This window comes from Tauraco erythrolophus, chromosome 29 (genome assembly GCF_009769465.1).
Source record: "Tauraco erythrolophus isolate bTauEry1 chromosome 29, bTauEry1.pri, whole genome shotgun sequence".
Lineage (NCBI taxonomy): Eukaryota > Metazoa > Chordata > Aves > Musophagiformes > Musophagidae > Tauraco > Tauraco erythrolophus.
This window is the reverse complement of record NC_141493.1, coordinates 844887-867941: the sequence shown is the minus strand read 5'-3', so window position 1 is coordinate 867941 and position 23055 is coordinate 844887. Positions and strand designations below refer to the sequence as shown.

The 23055-nt window shown below is 52.5% G+C and overlaps 2 protein-coding genes across 2 annotated transcripts; both read left to right on the top strand.

Annotated features, from left to right (window-relative positions):
* The first annotated feature begins 1625 nt into the window (after window positions 1-1625).
* Window positions 1626-11833, top strand: ERLIN2 (ER lipid raft associated 2). Its single transcript, XM_086627974.1, has 11 exons — window positions 1626-1742; window positions 1842-1923; window positions 2237-2283; window positions 2753-2814; window positions 3689-3814; window positions 5739-5812; window positions 6227-6285; window positions 7511-7602; window positions 7941-8030; window positions 10300-10379; window positions 11475-11833. Exons 1-11 carry the CDS (start codon window positions 1636-1638, stop codon window positions 11682-11684), a joined length of 1029 nt encoding a protein of 342 aa, XP_086484100.1. The 5' UTR covers window positions 1626-1635; the 3' UTR covers window positions 11685-11833.
* Window positions 11834-15276: 3443 nt separating this feature from the next.
* On the top strand, window positions 15277-19912 carry PLPBP (pyridoxal phosphate binding protein). The gene is made up of 8 exons (XM_086628069.1): window positions 15277-15372; window positions 15651-15758; window positions 15903-15938; window positions 16496-16571; window positions 16727-16861; window positions 17059-17201; window positions 17814-17912; window positions 18246-19912. Exons 1-8 carry the CDS (start codon window positions 15277-15279, stop codon window positions 18381-18383), a joined length of 831 nt encoding a protein of 276 aa, XP_086484195.1. The 3' UTR covers window positions 18384-19912.
* Window positions 19913-23055: the final 3143 nt, after the last annotated feature.

Below are 23055 nucleotides of genomic sequence, written 5' to 3'. Positions count from 1 at the left end.
CTGGGGAGACGAGCGGGGCTGTGCTGGAGGGTACTGGGAGCACCAATGGATGGGGATGGGGATGGGATTGGCATGGGGATGGGATGGGGATAAGGACAGGGATGGGATGGGGGTGGGAATGGGGATGGGAATGGGGACAGGACTTGTGAGCAAGAGCTTTCCACCCCACTGCTCTGGCTGCGCACGGCGGTAACCTTAAACGCCGAAGCAGGAACCGTGGGGACAGAGTTTTTCCACCCCTATTCACAACTGTCAGGCAGTGATTAATGGCCAACAGGCTCGAAATTGCCTTTATTGCCAGCCCGGCATTGTTACTTGTGACAGCTAATGAGGGTAGACAGACTTCTACACAGGCTTTATGCTGGTCTCGGTGGAGCAGCCCTGGGGGGTTCGGTGCCCCGGGCAGGGGGACCCTCCCTGCTCCCCAGCAGTGACCAAGCCTGGGCACATCCCGGGGGGGCTGCCCGCCTGCCAGCCCCGGGTCCGTCCCCCGCGGGGCTGAGGAGAGGCAGCGGGCAGGCTGGGACCGCAGCGCTAACGAGAGCACTCAAAGCCCTTCCAACTTGTCTCAGTTAACTTCGCAGTAAAACCCGCGAGAGGTTTTTACCCGGGCTGCACCGCAGCGAGGCGGGGAGGAACGGGGCAGGGATGAAAAAGTTTTCAAGTGCCGGAGAGAAGTGGGTGTAATAAACCATTTGTTCATATAAAAAAGCTCGTGCTGTTAAAAACCAGAGAGCCAGGGCACAGACACCACCGAATGTTCCTGGCCACGGGTCCAGAAGTAATGCTTTTTTTTTTCCTTTTTTTTTTTTTTCTTTTTTCAGGAGTATTACAAATAATATTTACCTTTGTGCTAGTTCACATCTTGATGCTGTTAAACACATGGCCGCAGCTGGTTTCCCATTCAGGGTAATGATATAGCGCCGATGTTATGAAGCAAAACCTCGCCTGCGAGCCAGAACACCCCGCATTTAAAAATCTATTACTTTTCAATATTATATGAATGTATTTTGCTTCAGCTCAGAGCAATTTCCTAGTTTACCCTTATTAAACTGAGGGGGGACTGAGCAGAGGTCCTTGATTTATGAAACACGTACTAGATTCATTAAAACCTTTAAAGATTTAATACATTTTATCAAGGCCTTAAATCTGGGCAAGAGCTTTAAAAAAAAAAACTAATACAGGGTGTATTTCATCTCTGGCGCCCTTCTGCGCTTATTTAAGAGCTGTAAAATCTGGATTGACAAATATCGCGGATATTTCATTCCTTATTCCCAAACAGCTCCGAATCCTCCCGACGGGTTTGTTGCATACGAGATCTATCGAGTGTAAAGACCAAATTATTCTCCGTTATTGACGCTTTATCCGTCTCTCCCGTGTTTTTTAGGTCCCGCACAACGGTCACAGAGGCGGGGGTTTAGGGCGGGGGTTCAAGTTTTTAGGGGGGCCCGGGAGCGCGGGGCCGCGCGGCCCCGGCGGGGCGCGGGCGGGTCTCGAACCCGCGGCCCCCGAGGCTGCCGCGCCTCCACCGCCCCCTGGCGGCGCGCCGCCGCGGCGGAAGGGGCGGTCGCCGAGTGATGACGTCAGGGCGGCGCCTGGCCGGGGCGGCAGAGCCGCCGCTGCCGAGCGCCGGGCATGGCCCAGCTGGGCGCCATCGCGGCGCTCTCCCTCAGCTTCCTCGCCGCCGCCTTCCTCTCGGCCATCCACAAGATCGAGGAGGGGCACATCGGCGTCTACTACCGGTAAGGCGGGCCCCGCCGCCGCCCCCCCCCCCCCGACCCCGGCCCGGGCGGGCCGCAGGCCACGGCTCACGCCCCCCGTTTCTCCGCTTCCTTCCGCAGCGGCGGGGCGCTGCTGACCTCCACCAGCGGGCCCGGCTTCCACCTCATGCTGCCCTTCATCACGTCCTACAAGTCAGTGCAGGTGCTGCTGGGCCGCTGGGGCTCCCACCGGCGCGGGGTGGCGGGTCCGGAGCCGTCGTGATGAACGCCGGGGCTGGGTCGCGGTGTCGGGCTGGCGGGGGGTCGCGGCGGCGAGTGCTCGTGGCCGGGACCGGAGGAGAAGCGGCTCTCGGGGCTGTCCCGCCGAGCTGGGCACGGGGCCCCGGGCGCGGCAGGGCCGGCTCCCGCTTTCCCCGGAGGGCGGGCGGGAGCCTGCGGCTGCTTCGTGCGCTTGGGAGCAGGATTTGGGCGGGGAACAGCCTCTCGTAAGCTGCTTTTCTCCGCTCTCTCTTCAGACCACGCTGCAGACAGATGAGGTGAAAAACGTCCCTTGTGGCACAAGGTGAGGTGTTCAGCTGTTACCCCGCAGTCCTTCGGTTTTGCTGGAAGCCTTTCGATCCTTTCCCTTTTCCCCCCCTGCTGCATGCTCCGGTGTTCTTTAAAACATATAGTTCTGTCTTCTCGGACTGGATTTCCCACCACCTTCCCCCAGCAAAACCAGTGAAAGGCTCTGTAAGGCGTCGCCCAAGCTGGAGTGGTTTGTGTGCAGCCATCCTCAGGGTCTGCGCTCAGCCTGGGCCCACCTTTCCTCATCCAGTTTCTGGAGACACATAACTGAGATCGGGAGCCTGGCGCAAGGAGCGGGGTGTTGGGGGTTACCCGGGTGGCACAGCGGTGCCCGGCCGGTGTGGGTGCCGTGCTCAGCCCACTATAGGGGAGTGTCCTCTGCTCACAGCTGCCCGGCTGCACAGGCAGAGCACCTGGCCTCCAGAAAACATCATATTTTATTTTCTTTTTCCTTCCTTTTGCAGTGGAGGAGTGATGATTTATTTTGACAGAATCGAGGTGGTGAATTTCCTCATCCAGAGCGCAGGTGAGTTCTTCCCCTGTGACCCTGCAGATCCCCCAGTCGAGAGTTGTTTGTGCTCCTGCTAGTGCGAGATGGGCTGCAGAGGTGGTGCGTGGCTGGGCTTCGGTGTGGAGCTGGGCGTACAGCGGATATTCCCTGTGTCCCTTGTAAAGCCCTGTGCTTCCTGGGTGGAAACTTTAAGCCAGCTCCCCTAGACATTTGTGTGTTTATTATTTCTTGCATGTACTTGTTCTGTGCTGCTAGTTGTCTCACTAGTACCTGGGTGCCACCTACAGCTTTTATTATTTGTATCATTATGGCCCCGCTGGGCTTTATGCTTCGTGAAGAATGATTTGAGTAACGGTGTGTGCAAGAGGTAGGGGAGACAAGGGGTTTGTGAGCAGAAGGCTGGCTCGGAGGCCCGAGGAGAATGCCCTGTGCAGCCTTTTTTTCCAAACTCTGTGATTTTTAATGCCCAGTTGGTTACAAGTGTGGTGTAACTGCCCGGCTCATGCATGACCTGCGTCGAGCCCTCTGCTTTGCCCCTGCTGCAGGGTGCTCTTCCCTCGCTGTGCATGGACCACACAGTCTCTGTGTCCTGACGCTCAGAGCAGCCCGTGCGCGTTTGCAGCTAGAGAGGGCTGTTCCAGCTGGATGTCCTGTTGACACAGGATGTCACAGAGTGTTGGTTAGGGTGTTATAAAATATCAGCAATAAATAAAACTCCCCTGAACAAACTGTTTGGCTGTGGCGCAGGTGTCTCTTGTGGGTGGGTCCCTCACTCGGGTGGGCACCGTGACACGTGCTACCACGGCCGAGCCGTAAGGTTTTCACCTCAGCCCAACCCGAGGCGTCCCTCTGTCCCAGCTGTTAACGCCAGGTTCTCCTTCTTCTGTAGTGTACGACATAGTGAAGAACTACACCGCTGACTACGACAAAGCCCTCATCTTCAACAAGATTCACCATGAGCTGAACCAGTTCTGCAGCGTCCACACGCTGCAGGAGGTGTACATTGAGCTGTTCGGTGAGCTGCCCCTCTGACCCTTCACTGGTGGATCCATGGCCCCTTGAGTGATGGTTCTGGTGGTTGTTTGCATGGTCTGGTGGTGCAGGAGTTGCGTCCCCCAGCTGATGGGCTTTTTAATTAATCCAGTGTCTGCTGTGTCTGGAGTCAGGATTGTTAACCAGCTACCATCGTTTGCTCCTTGTTATCTTTTGGTGCTGAGTGCTTCAGTATGTTGTAACAAAAAAAATCCAAACTCAAACCTGCCAGGGTAGCAGGGGGCTTTGGGGGGGGCGGGGGGAGCAGTAATTCTGCAGTGTTATTTGTGTGTTTAGTGAATGTGACTTGTTGAATCAGTCACAGGGTTTGTTAGTCCAGATGGAAAAGCCCATCTTCTGCTCTATGCTGTTACAAAAACTCTGAGCAAGCACTGCCTGGCCTGTGGGTTTGCTTAGCTGTGTGCCATGCACGCGGCTGCAGTGCCCAGGAAAACAGGACTGCTTGGCAAAGGCCTGCGGACCTTCCCCCCCTCGCCTCAGGCCACTGGGAACGGGCAACACAGGCGCGGGGAGAACGCTTTGCAAGAGAGTCTGAAGAAAAGTTGTGGTTTCTTGGTAGAAATAGACCAGTTGCTGCCAGTGCTGAGTGTTTTGTTTATGGCTTTGGACTGGACAGAAATTCCTTCCAGTGTTTCCGCACTACAGCAGCGCTGAGTGCGGGCAGAGTGTTTCTGTGAATGGTTTGGGACCCCGGATGGACAGAATTTGTGCCCGAAGGAACACAGGGTGTTTGCAGGCTGCTGTTCTCTGTTCAGACTGGGCTTTTCGAGAAGCCTGGCTTCCTGCTTTCCGACAGGCTGCTGCAGAAGATGCGGAACTGGGGCGCAGTTCCCCTCCAGTTCCTTTATGGGACTGCTGGCGGGTGTGCTGGTTTTTTTGCTGATGGAGTCTCCAGATGTTGGCAGCTGCTGGCGACAACTTCTTGAAATGGACTCAAAGGCACCGACTTGCACAGAAGGAACCCGTATCAGCTCCCGTGTCACTTCGTTTGAGCTGGGTGTTTTCTGGCGCGGGAGGCCTGCAATGGGGCACGGCGTTTTGAGCAGACTCGTGTCGTTCTCTGCCCCCACATCTGCGAGCAGGTGCAGGAAACTGATAACAGCTGTTTCCTCAGCTCCTGGCTGAACTTCACTGTGAGTGAGCTCCAGATAGCTCAGCTGGGACCAAAGCAAATAATCAGGGAGTGTGATGTGATCACTTTCAAGGCCCTTACGTTTTTATTTTTCCTTTGTGCTTCTCAGCAGGCCCCAAGTGGAAGCACTGCTGTCCTGAGAGCTTTTCCCTGAAGCAGGGCTTTGGTTTGTGTTTCCTTTTGAAATGTTTCAGCTATGCTGAAGTTAACTGTTACCCATTGAGCAAAACAGATGTTACCGACGATTTTTTTTTTGCAGCCCATTAAAATAACTAGTACAGCCATTTCACATTTCTGCCTTTCCATTTTCTTTGTCTCCTGCTGGCACAGATGTGGTTCCCAATCCAGCCGTGATTTAGCTGGACCGTATTACTTCAGGATCTAGTTGGGAAGGTATCAGTGGGGAAGAGGGTTAGAGCACGGATTCTTTATTGTAAAGATACTTCTGGCTCAGAAAGATTCCAAACTGTGGGTTACAGGGAACTGGAAAGTTCATTTTGTGCCTCCCATGTTCCTGTAGTCTGTCCCAAGTGTTTGGCGCTGGTCAGTGCTGCCTGACGTGCTGAGAGATGGGAACCTGCCCTGGAGTCAGGGCTGGCTTTTCCTAGCCCGGCACTTCTACATCAAACTTATGTTTATACTTGCTTTCCAGGAATAAGAAATCTGAGCCATTCCAGCTAATTCTCTGTGTGCTGACAGCAAGCTGCCTTGAGGGGTTTTTAGTTACCTTTTTTTTTTTTTTCCCCCCAATCAGATCAGATTGATGAAAACCTTAAACTGGCCTTGCAGCAAGACCTTACTACAATGGCCCCTGGATTAATTATACAGGTAATCAGGATACCACTTTGAGATGTCTAAGGTGCAGATCATAAGGCGGGATAAGGACTGAAAGGAAACAGGAAGCTGTGAAAGTTTTTTAGAAAATTGCTTTATAATACAGAATTTGTTTAACCTGAAGAATGAGAGCAGCATCCTTTCCATCTTCCCTTAGTTTTGATGGGTTGGGTTTCTTCCGACGTTATGCTGGGTGCTGACTTATTCTGCTGTCATATCAGGAGATGGTTCAGTCCTGCGTTTGCTCTGTGGAGTTTGGAGCTGGTCACAATTTCTGCAGCACGTGAAAGCTTTGTGTGGCAGAGCATGCCCTAAGTGTTAGCTTCCCCCGTCCCCCGCGGCCCCGGGGGCTGTTTGGCTTTCGGTTGTTGGCTGCTTGCCCATGTTTTCTCCCGTCTCTCTTTCCAGGCAGTTCGAGTTACAAAGCCAAACATCCCTGAAACAATCCGGAGGAATTATGAGCTCATGTAAGTGCCTGAGACTCGCACCTTTGTGTTACCAAAAGGAGTCGGTCATCCAGATTAATGTGTTTTCACAGCAGGCAGTGAGCAGAGTGCCCTCTGCCAGGGCTGCCCCAGACGAGCACGTGTCTGTCGCTGCAAGTGGCTGCAGGTCACTGCGGAGTTAGGAGGTATTTCTCCTTTTTGAACACTGGAGCACAGAAATTATGTGCCATGGGGCTCCTTCCCCATGGCGCTGGCCCTGTTTTGGAGAGGCCTCCCTGAGCATGTGGGTGAGTGGCAGGTGGATGGATTCCACCACTAATCCTGTTGTTTGACTAGCATGAAGAAACTGTTGATTCAACAGGCTGAAGACTTGCAAAGCGTTGAAATAACTTTCTTTAATAGCACTTGACATACTGATCCCTTTTCAGTGCTGTGAGCCAGCTGCCTTCTCTTGCACTTGATCATTCAGAAATGCTGATGTTCTCTGAGCGCTCTGCCAGCAGAGTCTGTGTAAGCCAGAATAAGATCCCTCTCATCCATTTTGCTTCCCTGGCATTTCATACGACCTTTTGGGATTGTGGGAAGTCATGTATGGCATGATCATGATAGGCAGAATCCCAAACCAGCCCGTTATCTGGTGCCATAAGTACAGCAGGATACGTGTTGAGAGAGACTCGTTCTTGGCTCTATTGTCTCTCCCCTGACTGGGAGCAGGAGCAGGGTATTTTATTTATATACACACTTTTAAAACTTTATTAGTGTATGTACAAAACAGAAAGATAGAAAAGGCTTTAGCCTGTAAAATGCACAGAGCCATTTGATGGAATAGAGCGTGATTTTCAAAGCTGTCTACTTCCAAAAGAAGAACTGTCTGTAAGGGCAAGGCTGTTACAGGATTTTCATTTCTTGCTTTGTTTAAATAGTGTCCTCATTAACAGTAGCCCAAAAAACTTAGAGATGTGTCTGGTCTGTGACCTGCCCCTTGGAGAAGGCAGTATGGCAGCTGCAGAGACTAGCAGGGAGGGTTTCCAAATGACTTGACCAAAAAGTTTTCCTGCTGTGGAGGGGAGGAAGAGATGCTTTGGTTTAGAAGAAGAGCTGTGTGTGTGCAGGTGCGCACACTCACTTTCCTGCCCGCCCTAAGCCATGCGCTCGAAGGAGGAGCGAGCCAGCAGCTCGTCCTGGAGATGTGGTAGGTCACACCAGTAAGCTCACGTTTTGTAACTGGCTTCTTCTGGCTCACTAGGGAGAGTGAGAAGACAAAGCTGCTGATAGCGGCACAGAAGCAAAAGGTGGTGGAGAAGGAAGCGGAGACGGAAAGGAAGAAAGCTCTCATCGGTCCGTACGGCTCTGCTGGGGGCAGTACCTATAGCTGGGGGGGGGGAGGCAGCAATGAGAACCCAGACAGCAGGGAGGGGCGCACCTGGTTCACTCTGGGGTTATCTCTCTGTTGCATCTGTTTGCTGATCCGAAACTCTTCCAGAGAAACTCCAGAGTTTTTCTGGTGGGCTCCAGCTTTGCCCACAAATGTAGACTGACACCTTCTGAGGGCTGAAAATTCCTCCCACAATTTATTTCCACCAGAAGGGGGTGGTGAGGACTTTCATGGGTGGAGCTGCTTCTGGCATTAGGAAGACTGTGTGACGACAATGTGGGTATGTTCTTTTGCACTTCAGAGGCAGAAAAAATCGCACAAGTTGCCGAAATAACTTACGGACAGAAAGTGATGGAAAAGGAAACGGAGAAGCGAATTTCAGAGATCGAAGGTGAGTAGTGAGCGTTCCAATAAGTAACGGATTTGTGGTGAATTTTATCTGAAGGTGCTGAAGCAGTTCACCACGGAGTTAAGTGGTTCTTGAAGCGTGTGTATTGACTGTGTTCTCCAATCCAAGCTGGCCTTCACCGGGGTGAAGTTCCTGGTCTGAAGTCTTTCAGTTTAGCCCATGTGTGTGGTACCTTGTGTAACGCACTGCAGTTCTGAATAAATGTATCCGAATACTCGGATTCTCCCAACAATTTCACAGCCTGTTTTGCAGTGGTGTTTTCAGGGGAGCACATCAGTCAGAGTAGCAGGTGGCATTCAGGATACCCGGGCAATGACAAAGTTAGCAAAGCTTGACTCCTCGTTCTTAGGTGATTCTTCGTATAACTTCAGTGCAGGAAGTGTAGCGGTCACATGTACGGAGGAAGGGGATGGCAGGCTGGTGTCTTCCTCAAAGAAGTCGTGCCAGGTTTTGGATAGTGGCTGCAAACTCTTGCAGAGAAGTGAAAGCATCCTAAAATATTACTGCAATCTTGTGGGGGCAGCCACATCTCTTGATTATGTGCAGTAGGGTAGGGTTGTGGAAACTTTTCTTGCTTACGATTCTTCTAGAAGCTCTCTCTCTCTTGGAGGAAAGAAGAGGTATGCAAATTTAGCTTTAGTTTGTCCTGTAGTGTGAAATATTTATAAACAGAGTTTGTCTACTAAACACTCTGCAACAGCAGGGGTCTGTTATGTAGCTTCCGACTCCTGAAGGTTAAGAGGAAGAGGAGGAGAAGCTGCTGCTATTGAAAATGTAGTATTTTGCTTTAACCAATAAATCTGTACTATCTCTGTTTAATTAGCATTTTTGCTTTTTTGTCCTCGTTTAGTTTTGGAGTTAACTGCTTTTAGGAACTAGGATTGACCGGAGGAAGGAATAGGAAAGTTTCTTTGTAGACTGTGCTTGAAACTCTTTCTCGAGGTGATCTTTCTAGGAGATTGTACTGTTAAGTTAGGAAGATGTCCCCCCCACCCATCTGATACAATGCTTTGTCAAGGAAATTCCAGGACATGAAAAGGGGTCTGCGTTTCCAGCTCAGAGTGGCAAGGCCTTATTTTCAATTAAATTCATTATAGGCCCTGTCAAGCTTTGCAGAAGGCCTCTGAGGAACCAATTAAGAGTTTTACAGATCAGCAGCTTCTCATTAAGAAGTTCTTCGCAGAAATACAATGGGTTTTATTTCTTATAAATGTGTGTCACCGGGTGTCAGGCCTTCAGTTCAGCTCCGTGCTGGCAGAGGATTCCTGTCTCCCTCATTCTTTCTAGCGTCTCTGAGCAGGACCACTCTTAGCCAAAAGAGAGGAAGTCGTGGGCCAAACCATCCAGTTGCTTACGTGCTTTGTAAGTGTAGCAGCTCACAGGACTCCCTGCTAGTGTAGGTAAACAAAGGGTTTATCCAGCTGCACAGCTCTCAAATCCAGACTGGCGTGTATTAATTGTGTGGCTCCCTGTCATAGAATCCATGTCAGAGATCACACCCAACCAGCCAGATGACACTCACCATGGTTTGATATCACATCGTTATCATCAGATAGATAAAGAGTCAGAAGGAAAAAAAGGAGTGCAATACAGAAGGGGGAAGTGTTTCTTTCCTTAAATGTCTCTGCTAGGAGTCGGGGAGTTTCAGTATCCCGCAGGATCAGACCCTTCACACAGTTGTTGATGTTGCAGAGAAACAGCTCTCCAACATCTCTCCAAGGGGCAGAGCCTGTAAAGGGTAAAATCGCCTGCCTCTGCGTGCCAGAATCTTAACCTCAGTGTTCCAGACAAAATACCATCTGGGGAATTGCTTTCACAGTAACAGACTGCATCTGTAGAGCAGCCTGCCGTGCTGTTCTGGGAGTCCTGCGCAAATGTCGTGGGTGAGCAGCACTTCTGCAGCGGAGCAGTTGCTGCGTTTCAGCACGAGAGCGAGTGGCTGGCTGAAGAAGAAAGAGTGCTCTCAGCCCGCCTGACAAGGGCAGTAATAAAAACCTCATGTCTGTAAAATGCTTTGAGGTCTTCAGTTGCAGATGCAATTTACTGATTTAATGCCTATCATCCTGCAGCACTTTAGATGTAAATCGAGATCCCGTTTCTGGGTTTCCCATTTTGTTCCCCCCTTCCCCTTGCTGTGTCCCGTGCAGTCTAGATGTGGTACTGGCCACTTTAAAAAAGGTTTCCAGCTGCAAACGGTGCTAACCTGGCAGGAAATAGCAGTCTGAATACGAGAGCATGCCTTTTCTTCCAGATGCTGCGTTTCTTGCAAGGGAGAAGGCCAGAGCTGATGCCGAATGCTACACCGCGATGAAAGCAGCCGAGGCCAACAAGGTATGGTCACTGCCGTGCGCTGCCTCGCAGCAGGGCTCCGGGCATCGGGCTGTGTGGAAACGCTCAGCAAAAGAGCAGTCTGTGCTTGTTGTTTGCTTGTTGTGTCTCATTGTTTCAGTCAAAAAGCAAAACAAAGCCATCTCCTCTCAGAAAAGTTTTCATCGAGACTGAAACAATTAGATCCTTGTTTGCAAACTCATTTTCTTCTTCAGATAGACAAATTTGTCAGCATGTGTGAAATGTCTGGTCATCTCTGGAGACAGCTCTGCTAGATGTTAACGGGGCCGTGGCTCCCTCTGTAGATAGAATATCTGTTTCGGTGTTGCCTTTTGACGCTGTTGCAATCAGAAACGGCGATTTCTTCTGACCTGCAAGCTGGCAAGCAGTGAAAGTGGGGAGATCTTTAGAGCAGACAAGTGTTCAGGTAAAGATCAAACGGAGATGATCTTGCACGCCAAGCTAACTAGCCTGACAAAGCCTTGGTGCTGCAAAATTTAAAAAAACAAACCCCCACCACCACCCCTGGAAACAGAGAAATTATATGGATAGAAGTGCCAGGCTTGTTGCTGCCTACAGCATGTTCCCAGGCCATCCCAGCAGGAAGATTTTTGTTTTGTGAGGGTCAGTGAGAATGGACAGAGGTCCGGGGAGTTTGTGCACATGTTTTGTCCCAGTTATTCTATCCTCCCTGTTATAATGTCATTATCCTGAACGAATGAGCTCTGCTCTCCGAAACGGACTCGTCAGGCTACTCTGGAAAAAAGCCAGTTGTGTTTTTCTTTCCCGTAGCTTGCACTGCAAGGGCTTTCAGTGAGTTATGTGCTTTCGAGCATCTCCATCTCCAGTGCGTTTGGACTCAACGCTTTCCCAGCTGCTTCCATCACTTTCTCATTTTGCCATTTGGTCACTGGGATTTAGAGCTCCGCTTAGGCATACTGAAAGAGAGCCTTCTCCTGGGCACTCCGTCCTCTCAGCCGAAGAGAGGATGAGCATGCGTGCTCGTGTTGTGGAAAAGCAGATGCCTTGTATGCTCAGGACAGAGGTTTGCTTTTGACTGAATCTGAGCCGTTGGTGATCTGTTTTCTTTTTGTGCAGCTGAAGTTAACTCCTGAGTACTTACAGCTGATGAAATACAAGGCTATCGCAGCAAACAGCAAGATATATTTTGGCAAAGATATTCCCAACATGTTCATGGACTATGCGGGAAGCCAGACCAAATTTGCAGAGGGGCTGGCAGAAGGAAACCCAGAAGATGATGGGGCAGGAGCCAGTGAGGACACAAAACTACTTCATAACATCAACTGAAAAGAAGGATTTCTATTCCTTTTATATCGAAAGAAACATGAACTGGGAAGTTCCTTTTTGTTTTCTCCCTTTCCTGTACTGAAAGAGATGGATCAGACTTAATCCTTTCAATCTTTTGTATGACAATTAGACAAAAAGACTGGTGTTTATTGGGTGTTTTTCCTGGTCACTTCTAAGCAGCCAGCTCCAGGTATGTCCTCTAGGTGCACCTCTCCCTGCTCTTGGACGTACAGACCAGATTACCGTGGGGAGGCCAGTGAGACTATCTGTTCTTGCAGCCAGCTTAGATGGATACTTCATTTGGGATTGAGGTGGTTCGTAGCAGCTGGAATTAAAGAAATTTAGAGGTTTTGGAGGGAGGGGAATCGCTGCTACAACTTGTTTTGTTGTGTTTTTTTGTCTTGCTGGAAATTTTGAGTACTTTATTTCATACCCCTTTTAAAAAAAGGTGCTAGACTCTTGTACACTACATGTGTCTGCTCAAAGGCCCAGACCTTATCCCGATGCCCACTGTGTGGGGCACTGGGATGATCTGACAGCCTGTGTCTGTGCTCCGAGTCCATCCTGAGTGCAGGGTGTAACAAATGCACAAACCCACCTTTTGCTGGGGGCTGAGCTGGCGTGTTTTGCCTTGGGGGGCAGCTGGGATGACGGGCACGGTGAGCTGCAGACTGGCACAGCAGAGTTGCAGATGTTCACAGTGAGCTGCAGGCTGGCACAGCAGAGTTGCAGATGTTCAGCTTTGATCCTGCAGGTGACCTGGTTACCCTGGGGGGATCTGAGCCTCAGGCTGTGTGTCACGCAGGTAGTGGCCCAAACTGGTCGTTTTCTGCATCTTAATACTGGTTTGTTTTCCGTTTGTCCTGTTTGGGGAAGGCAGGAGGGAGTCTGTGTTTCGAGGCTTTTGCCAGCAGCGCACAGCTGCTCGGTGAGGGGTGCAGGCATCCTGCCAGTGGGGAACTGGGCTGGATTTGCAGTGAAACCAGACTGCAGGCATGGTACTTGGCACAGCGGTCGTAGTTAGAAAACTAGGGAGAAAAGAATTTTTGTCTCAGGGACCCTGACTTTGCAAAAAGCCTTGCTGGCGAGTAACTGCTTGAATGACTAGTCCCACAGTCGTTCCAGTGTCTGCCTCTGCAAGACCAACTGGATTTCAGTGTTTACAGTGTTTTACTAGAAAAGAGGACATTCAGGTAAACAAAGGAATGGAACTAAGTTAACGTTGGGTTTGTTTCTTTTCCTGAATAGACCTTGTGAAAGGAGGATTTCCTAGTAGCAAAGGACACAAAACATCACAGTGGAAAGTCACAGGGCAAACAAAATAATCTCTGGACTGTCCAAAGATGCATTTTCCTCTTTTGCTCAGAACAATGCAGTATAATATACCTTTCACTTCAGAAAACTGGTTCGTTCTTCACATACCAGATGCAAGAGGTAATAGGGTTTTGTTTACACATGTGCAAAACTCGGAGGGGTGTTAAAGACAAAATTTCAGGCTTAGAGAGAACATTTTGGTTTTTTTTTTCCTCTCCCTAATCCATCTGCCACTTGGCAGGAGAGCCTGTTTATTAATTGCTGTTCTAATTTGGGGCCAACATACTAATATGAGATGATGCAAGTGTCAGTGCTGACGTAGCTGTCAGAGAGCAGCCCGTTGCACTTCCAACCCTGTGCCCCAACACTTGCTACCCACTACACTCGCTTCCACTCCTCAGCGTTTTAAATGGACAGTAGTTTTTTTTAATAAAGTGATCACAGTAACATAGAGATCTGATGAATTTCAGCTGTTGGTTCCAGTATTTTAACTGCAGGTTCTTTTCCCTGTTAGGAGAGTGACTATTGAGGCTTGAAAATGCAAAATGAAAGATAAGCACCATTTTCTGCTTGAGAAAAGTCCCATCTCCTGCAGGTCTTCTTTCTGTTTGTTGGAAAATAGGAGCGAAGGGAATTTCCTTCTCCAGAGCAATGTGCTCATTAGACAACACAGCGGTCAAAAACTTGCATCAGTAGGTAGGCTGGAATATTACTGACTTTTATAAATAGGTCTCTGCAGGAAGATTATGACCAGGGAATAGCAGAAACTTAGGAATGAGGTAATAATATCGAAACCTTTGAGGATGATCTCATTTGGGATTGTTCTAAGTGTTCGAGGCTTCCATTAGTAACTACAACCTGCTTTTTATGCGAGTATTTTTCACTAATGAAAAGACCCAAATAAGCCAAAGTGGTGTTATAAAGTGTGTTTTTGTATGACTTCACAGTGAGGCAATAGTTTGGAATACATAGGTCTTAACGATTTTTTCAATTGAAAACATTACTGCTAAAGTATTCTTGTAATTTAGTTAAATCGTACTAAGAGTGAAAAAGCAGAAACAAAGTTGAAATCATACCAGTCTTCACGAAACAAAATCCGTTGTTGCGTTTTCGTTCGGGTTTCTTTGTTATGGGTATGATTTCTTTAATTTTCCAGAGTAGGTCTGTCCCTACATGTCCATCTTTATTCCATCTCTTTCTCTTTAACGGGCGTTTTGTCCTAAATTCCATAATCTGAAATCTTGAAGATCTGAATTTTAGAACTACTCTGTATAACACAGAAAATACAGATTTGTGGCACTGCTGATACCTGAGAATCGCTGGCAGGAGCGTGGCAATGCTTTTCCAGTGCAGTCTTTGATCTTCTTACATGTTGAATTAAAAGCCTTTTTATTTTGGTATTTGCTATGACAATAAAATGGCCTTCAATTTTATGATGTCTTTTGTTTTTTCCCTTGGATGACCTTTAACACAACATGTAGTGTATTTGCAGGGGAAGATGTGCCAGGGGTAACGTCAGGGCTGCTGCTCCGGTGGAAGAGCACGGAGCCGCGGGACGCGCCGCTGTGCTGCCGCACGGTGCCCGTTGTCCCTTTCCAGCGGGCAGCAGAGGGGAGAGCAGAGCTCTGGCAGCGGTGCCCACGTCGGAGGGCAACCACGCATCGCTCGGTCCCGCTTCGCCAGCCAGATCCGTGAGAAACGCGGCCACAAGACCCCGGTGGCAAACCCCGAGGGTTTGGTGAAGCTGGCACAAAATCCTTGTGTTTTCCCAAAGGGAAGAACAACCCTTCTGGGTGTTTTTGACCAGCTGTGCCAACGCTGCCATCGCTCAGAGCTGTGCACGTGAAGGCAAATATTGTAGCTGATGGGATCCAGCTGGCATTCCCCATTCTTTCCAGGGGATGAAGATGATGGAAGGCGATGAAGGCCGGCGTTGGCTGCGCGGCTCCCGAGGATTTTCCTGAAATAATCGGGATTTGCCCCCTGGGAGCCTGCTCTTTGCGCGGGTGGGAAGGAGCAGTGTGGTGCATGGCGGGCGGGGGCTCGGAGCCGGTCCCGCTCCCCGCGCCGCTCTACCGAGCGGCGCGGGGAGCGGGACCGTCTCCGAGCCGCCGTCCGCCATGTCGCGCCGCCCCAACATGGCGCCCCCGCGCTAGCCCCGCCCCTCCGCTGCTATTGGCCGGTGTTGACGGGCGGAGCGATCCTATTGGCCGCAGGGGGGGCTCGGAGGGGCGGAACCGCGCCGTGCGTGGCGGAAGTGGGGCGCGGCCCGGCGGGGATGTGGAGAACCGGCATGGCCGCCGGGGACGGGCTGGGCCCGGCGCTGCTCGCCGTCACCGAGCGGGTGCAGCAGGCGGCGGCGCGGAGGCCGCAGGTGAGCGGCTGGCGCGGCGGGGGGAGCCCTCACCCCGCCGGGGTAGGCCCGCGCGGGTCCTCCGTCACCATGGTGACAGGCCCGCGCGGGTCCTCTGTCACCATGGTGACGGGCCCGTATGGCGGCGGGGGTCCGCTCCCCCTGCAAAGGAGCCCCGGCCCCGCCGTCGTCCTTGCGGAGCGGGGCCTCCCCGGTCGCAGCGATGGGCCTGTCGGTACGGCGGGGGCTGCGGGGCAGCGCGGGTCGCAGCGTCCCCCTGACCGTCGGGCGCTTTGCAGGGGCTTCCGGCCGTGCAGCCGCGGCTGGTGGCCGTCAGCAAGACGAAGCCGGCGGAGATGGTGATGGACGCCTACAGCCACGGGCAGCGCAGCTTCGGCGAGAACTACGTGAGTCGCGGGGTGCCGGGGTGGTTGCAGCGTCCCTGGGCTGGTGTCCGTGAGCCCCGCGTCGGTCCCGGGAACAGCCGTTCCCCAGGGGCCGTTCCGATATCCGATGGGGTTCTAACGAGTGATTTTCTCCAATTCTCCCAGGTCCAAGAGTTGCTGGAAAAGGCGTCGGACTCCAGAGTGAGTAGGCGGTTCCTTCTGCCCTTGTGTGCTGTGTCCTGAGAGCTGGTCAGCAGAAACCTGGGTCTTTTTAGGGAACTGGCGATGGAGGCTGTTTGATCCTTGCCTTTTCGGATAGATGCTGGGGTTATTCTTGGCTCTTTGTCTCTGCCCCGTTCCTCCTTGCCTTGCTGACACGATCCTGTGAACTCCTGTGCCTCAGTCGTGAAGTATTTGTCTGAACAGATCTTTACCCCTGTGCTCTCTGCTGCAGGAGATGTGCAGTCCTCACCTAACGCTTAGTTTGAGGAAAACACATCAAAAACTCATCGGTTTGTGGTTGCTCAGTTACAAAAGAGATTTGCTGTCCCCATCCACCTTGTAACGCTCCGCAGCCACAGCCCCGGCCCTCTCCAGGGTGAAGCAATCTCAGGACAGCCTGAGCCGTGTCTGTCAGGGTAAACAAAAGCAGACGAGTTAGTGTCTGGTATTTTGTTTGTGGGCAAACTGAGACTTCAGTCCTGCAGAGGGGAAAAAGGGAATTGTCATTCAAACCTAACGTTCCTCTCTGCTTTCAGATTCTGTCCTCTTGTCCAGAGATTAAGTGGCATTTTATTGGCCATCTGCAGAAAAACAACGTCAACAAGTTGATGGGTAAACCCTGTTTAATTCTGTGTGCAGTGACGCTGTGGGCAATAGTCTTCCAGTGGTTGAATAATAACAGCCTCTGGTTGGTCACAGCGAGCTGAGTTGTAGGTACAAAAACTTCTGTGCCAGCAGGATTGCCCTCGGCCTGTTTTTTTCCCCAGCTGTCCCGAACCTGTTCATGTTGGAAACGGTGGATTCTGTGAAACTGGCAGACAGAGTCAACAGCTCATGGCAGAAGAAAGGGTCGTCTCAGAAGTTGAAGGTCATGGTGCAAGTTAACACCAGTGGAGAAGACAGTAAGTGGCTTTTTCTCATGGTGTGCACGTTTGTCCTGCTGACTTGATAGAACAACCTGAACGGGGCGGGTTGGTTTGTGCTCTTCAAGTGTTTCTCTAAGCTAAGATGAAACTGGCTCATCTGTGAGCTTCCGCCTGGCCACAGGGAGGGGAGGTTTCTGGTGGAGCTCGGCACAAACCTCCCTGCTTTTTGCCAGGTAAGCATGGCCTTCCTCCCAGAGACACCGCCGCTGCTGTGGAGCATGTCATCAACAAGTGTCCACACCTGGAATTTGTGGGGCTAATGACAATCGGCAGCGTCGGGCATGACCTTAGTAAGGGGCCAAATCCTGACTTCCAGGTAAGATTTTCTAGAAGAAAACATGAGCTGTTGGCTGGACTTCTCTGTTGTCTGTCCCAGCCAAACCGGTACGCAGTCAAGCTGTGAGTCTGCCTGTAGATTGTCAGTAGAAACACCCTGGTCAGAGGAGTGCAGACCTCTGAAGTGTCAGTGTTAACGCGGGTGTTAGGCTCATTTCTGCGGAAGCCAGGTGCCCGTATGCATTTGGTTCTCTGAAGCTGTAGTCAGGATATCGGCAGGGCACCTCGTGCAGAAATTACTGTCCTGGATCCTCTGTTTCTGCTTTCGGATGAGCTTCCAGTCTGCCTTCCTTGGCACACTGCAAAAGAACTGGGTCTGCCTTCGTCTGTCATGCTGGTGTGATAACTGGATGTCTTCAGAAGATGCGTGGACTTGTCAGTGCGTCTGTTGTCAGTAACGCAGCCTGTAGTGGGAAATCCCTCGGCGCCGTTGCGATGCTGCAGAGCAGGCTTCAGGGGGAAGTGTGGGATTTTCACGTTCTGTGTGAAGGAGACTTTCAAAGAAAAGCAGAAATTGCGATCTGTGAAACCTTGAAACTGAGCTGGTGTGGCTGACAAGTGTGATCCTCTCTTCTTTCCTCCTCTCGTCTAGACACTGCTGTCCTTGCGGCAGGAGGTGTGTGAAAAGCTGAATCTCCCCGTTGAGAAGGTGGAGCTGAGCATGGGCATGTCCACGGACTTTCAGCACGCAGTAAGTCTGCCTTCCTTCTGCCACCCCTTCTCTCGGGAACCAAAGGTACCACACCAGCAGTTGGCACCCCAAAGTCCAACCCAGGCGTCATCCACATCGGCCTCTTAGGCCTCCCCTTGGATGAAGATATTGATGGTGCTGTTCCATGAAAAACAGCTCTCCTGGTCCTGGGATAGGGTTCTGGGGATCAAAACAGACCCTAGCTGTAGCTGCGGGCGGCGAGTACATGGGGAACCCTCCTTCTGTGACATGGCGAGGTTGGACACGGACTGTGTTGGCAGGTGTGGGTGGCAGCCCTGCCCTCAACTCCTCCTCCTTTCTGTCTCTTCATAGATAGAGGTTGGATCCACAAACGTCAGGATTGGAAGCACTATTTTTGGAGAGCGAGATTATTCCAACAAAGCAGTCAGTGGCAAGGCCCCTGCTGAAACCGAAGGCAAAATGGAGGCCTTGACAGTGCAGGGTCATTAGATGGAAAATAAAAAAGTGGCCTCGACAGAGGACAGATGATGGGAGAGACCTCACTATGCATTCTTACCTTCCTCCGTGTCGGCACCCGATCACGACAGTGAGAGGGAATTCCTCGTAAGAGAGCAGAGGCCAGAAATGCCTCGTAATTTATTGTGATTATTATAGAGTACCCATAGGAACTGGAAACTTTTATAACCAACAAATGATGAGAAAAATATGTGGTTGAATGTGACTGTGGTCTCTTGACTCCTTCAGGGTCATTGTAACAGTGACTTTTGGATAACTGGGTTGAACAAACTGTTTGTCAGGGTGGAGTTGCTGATGAGCAAGATGTATCTGCAGCTGTGTCGGTCATTCTGTCTTCACTGAGGACTAAATTCTTCATTAAACAAGTTATAATCTTGCCAGAGACCTGTAAATGTTTCCCCAAATAAGAGTCTTGCCTGTGGTCACTAGTGAGGGATGCTGACGTAGAAGCTGTGATGGAGACACGCTGTGACACTGGAGGGACTATCCCGTTTCAGCAGAGAAGGAATCACAAGCACACGAGGATGGATGAGGAGCACGGTTGCCAGCATGAGTTCATGGCGTAGTGTTTTGGATGCAGATCACAAGTGTGGGGGTGTCTTTTTCGGCTGAAGTTTATATTTGTTCTCTTCAGGCTGATGCTGCTGGCTTTTCCCATTGGTTCCGTGTCTGCTCAGACCTTCTGGGATGCTTTCAACCTTCCCCTTCCCCTCTTGTGAAGTGGTGTTGGGAGTTATTTTTGTTCTGCCTCGTCGTTCTTGGCGCTGTAAGTTCATTTTGGCCAGAATGGGGCTTTTCTGCAAGGCCCTTGGTCTGCCACCAGCTCGCTGCTGCTTTCCAAGGCAAGTCGCTTGACCGTTCGGTGCCTCCACCATCCCGTCCATCTGCTCGAGGATAATCATACTTGCTTGGCTCGCAGGGCAGCAGCGAGGTTTGCCAGAGGCCCTTCAGGAAAAGTACTTCGAAAAGTAAAGTATTCTTGTTCCACTGTGTCCCACGTTCCTGAAAAAAAGTCCTGTTGCCGCTGGCAGCGCTTCTGGGCTGTGTGATCGCGTCTGAAGCGCTGGTCTGGCCGTCGCTTCTGGAAAATGGGACTCTCGCTGCAGTAACCGTTTCATTCAGACGTGAGCAGAAACTTCTGCGTTGTGTCACACGCCGTTTGGCCAACGGTAGCCACGGCAAGTGTTGCAGCTGCATCTTTAGGCTTTTGTGTGCTGCTAAGGGGAGGAGGCAGCAGCAACACCCTTCCCGGGCTTTTCTCTGCGTGCGTGCGGTGAAGTCCAGCCGTCGGTTTTGCTCTCTGACCGTGAACGCTGAATGTAAACGCAAAGAGCCAGCTCTGGCCCCAGCCCGTCGTAGCTACGTGGTTTGGAAGCAACGTGCAGCCCGAGCTCCCTCCTCGGCTCTGCGCCGTCTGGTGTTCCGTAGTCTGTTCATAAAACGTGGTGAATTTTAATGCCATCTGTGCCAACTATAAAGCTATTAAAGATGTTATTTTTATGTTCCAGCGTGGTGAATAAATGCCCGGAGTTGTCGCTGAAGCTGTTTCCCTAACCCCGAGCCGCTGTGGAGCGAGGAGGATTTGGATTTGGGCAGGAGGGTGGTTTGAAGGACAGCGGGAACAGCTGGCGAAGGAGGTGAAGCTGCTTTGATCAGAAGGGGGAAAAACCAGTAGCTGGTGGGCGAGGTGTGGGATGGTGGGAGCTGTTTGTGGAGCTGCCCTCTGGGTGGCACTGGCTCCCCAGGCCTGGGCCAGTGCTCCCGGGCACAGAAAGGACCACAGCCCGCCGGCTGCCTGCGCCCAGGTACGCATCAATAACGAGCCGCCAAAATAACTCTATTTTCCATCTGATGGTTGAAGTGAATCCCTTCCTCTTCCGCCTTGCTCTTCCCCAGAATTTCGGCACCACGCACTGACTGCAGACCCTCCGTGTGCGGATTTCACAGCACTCGGAGCCTTTCTTTTATTCCAGAGTAAATGAAACAGAACAAAGTCAGGACACTTGTTCTCTCCGAGCGCGATTCCAGCCGGCAAAGGCTCCCGGTGTCCCTGGAGTGTTTATTTGCGCCCTGTGGGATGTTGGCTGGAGCTCTCCGTAGCAAACGGAGAACGAACGTGATCTGCCTGGGCTTCCAGAGCTGCTCCGCTCGCCCCTCGCCGACGGCCCTTTCGCACCAGCCTGCAGCTCCAAAACCAGCCGCGCTGCCGCCGCTCCTTCCCTTCGAGCGCAGGACGGTGGGACGGGTTTGCGCTGAGCGTTGTCTCGCGCCGTAGCTCGCGTCCCCTCTCGCTTGTTCCTCTCTCAGGCATTTTGTGCCGCTTTCCTGAGGTGAAACTGGGCACTAGCCCAGCTTACTGGAGTAGTGAATGGTGTGAACTGGGAGGTGGGTGTGCACGGGTGGCTGCGTGGCAGGGCTTGCCCTGGTTTGCGTGGTCCCTGGAGAGCCGTGCCACGTGGTGCCAGGGATGCTCTCAGCTGCGGGCACCACTCCCCTCCGGCCGGGCGGTGCGCGGGCACGCGGGTGGCCCGTGGGGAGCAGCTCCAGTGCTGCTGCAGCTGCGGTGGCCCATGTTGGGCTGTGACAAGGCGCTGGAGAGGAGAGGAGAGCAGCGAGAGCTTCTGCTCCTGTCTTCTGCAGCTGTTTCACCCATTGTGCTCCCAGCTGGCTTTTTCCTTCTGACCGCGTCGTGCCCGAGAGCTTTGCTGTGCCCCTCTTGTGGCTGAGCCTCCCTGAAGCCGGTGCAGTGGGCAGTGCTCATCGGCCTCTTCTGTTCCTCCTCGAGGTGCCCACCTGGAGCCAGAGCCGGGAAGGTGCAGAGCTGCCGTGTCGGTGACGCCGGACACCTGTCCGGGGGGAGCGGGGCGCAGACCACCCACTCCTTCCGCAGAGGTCACCCAGCAGATGGGAACTGTTGGTCACTGGAGAGGAGCCAAGGAACCGGAGATGAAAGGCTCCCCGGCCTCTTAGTGAACCCTTCCCACTCCGGCACCCCGGCCCTCTGCGACACGGCGTTATTTACACCCATTAAAAGCACTTGGCCCGTGTATCGAGGCAGCCGTGCTCTCGCTCCCCGCTCCTCGGGCAATGTCACTGTCAGTGTTTGCCTGGGAGGAAGGTGCCCAGCGGACGAAGGCTTGTTTCGCAGCCGGAGGGACTCCTCCTCCCTCGTGACTCCAGCCGATGGCGCAGGCGCCGTCACCGCCGGAGCACTGGCACGGCCCCGGGTCTCCCGGCACTCTGCCGGGGTGACACTCATTCCCACACTGTCCCCTGGCCAGGGGCTGGCCAGACTGGCCCCCCCGAGCCATGCCAGCATGTGGAGCAGGACTTCACGTGCGCTATGGAGAAAAACTCTTCCCGGGGGCTTGGGGAGCATCTGCGGGCAGGCTTGGCAGCCTCCGAAAGGAATAAAACTGTGGATGGTGCTGGATGGGGCGATGTGCTGCTGCTGCTCCTTTCCTGGCTCCCGGGGCGGTGGGCTGGCTGTCGGAGGCCATCCTCATCCTCAGGGAAGTGCCAGTGCCAGAGCAGCAGCCTCTCCTGCTGGAGGCACGCTCCGAAGTTGCTGAGCTCCACAGGCTCCGCTTACCCGTTGGATGAGAGTCCCCTTCCTCTGCAAAGCCAGGCTTGGTTTATTTTTATCAGATAATATCCTTCATGTTGCAAAGTGTCCGGAGCCGGGCTTGGCCTCCCTGCCAAATCGCAGGGCAGGGCAGGCAGCGGGCACCGAGCCCTGCTCGGGGAGCAGGGAGGGCTTGGGAAGGTGTGAAGGCATCTGCTCCCCGATGCACGGTGCTCCGGGCCACAGCCAGGACCAGTTCTGCTGCCCAGCTCCCCGCCGACCACGGGCAGGCACAGGGCGCTCAGCCTGCGTCAGAAAATCAAGAGATTTGGGCCAGTTCCCTGCCCTGCCCCAGGCTCCCGCCAGGGCCACCGCGGGCAGGTGAGGGGCCAGGGGCAGCTCGGTCCCGGGGCAGAGCCGCTGAGCCCTTCAAAGGGGAAAGCGTGTTTATTTCTGGGATATCGGGTTTCCGGCAGGAAGGCCAGCAACTGCCAAGGTTTTTATTGGATCCCAGTGAAAGGAATTTAGAGAGTCCCGCGCTTGTTGTCCTTCCCTGCGCCTGCACTGGTTCAAGAGCGTTTTACCTTTGAACGGGAGCGAGGGGTGCGGGGATTTGGCATCCGGCACCGGCACGTCCGTGGCGATGGAGTTTCAAACAGGTTGCCTTGTTGTCTCCTGGGCAGGAGGCATCAGGAGGGGTCGGGGCTGGGAAAGCACGGAGAGGGGCTTGGAAGGAGTTGAAAGAACCTGAACTCCGCTGGGCTTGAAACATGTGGGAAGTGTTGCTCGAGCTCCTCTCCTCGTAGCGGGGCTGGGGCCGGGTGTTTCACATTTGTTGCTAGTTTGGACAAGGTTTTGACTGTTCTTGGAGGTAATTTTATAGGAGATTGAAATTCTGAAGACCACGTACAGTGGCTTGATTGCTTCAATGTGTCGTGGAGACAGCTCCAGAGCTCTGATTGCCCTTGGATGCTGCCAGCACTGACCAACATCCTCCAGGGCCTGAGGTCTGTGCCAAGTCCTGCTCCTGTCCATGCACAGGGAGCTCTTGGCTTCATGCTGGGATTTTCCAGTGCCCCT

Excerpts from the sequence above, each read along its gene's own strand:
- ERLIN2 (XM_086627974.1), top strand. The coding sequence starts at position 1,636 with ATGGCCCAGCTGGGCGCCATCGCGGCGCTCTCCCTCAGCTTCCTCGCC. Across the intron at positions 2,284-2,752 it reads AACGTCCCTTGTGGCACAAG|TGGAGGAGTGATGATTTATT; the intron begins GTGAGGTGTTCA and ends TTCCTTTTGCAG. Across the intron at positions 8,031-10,299 it reads GCGAATTTCAGAGATCGAAG|ATGCTGCGTTTCTTGCAAGG; the intron begins GTGAGTAGTGAG and ends CTTTTCTTCCAG.
- PLPBP (XM_086628069.1), top strand. The coding sequence starts at position 15,277 with ATGTGGAGAACCGGCATGGCCGCCGGGGACGGGCTGGGCCCGGCGCTG. Across the intron at positions 15,759-15,902 it reads GCAGCTTCGGCGAGAACTAC|GTCCAAGAGTTGCTGGAAAA; the intron begins GTGAGTCGCGGG and ends CAATTCTCCCAG. Across the intron at positions 17,913-18,245 it reads CCACGGACTTTCAGCACGCA|ATAGAGGTTGGATCCACAAA; the intron begins GTAAGTCTGCCT and ends GTCTCTTCATAG.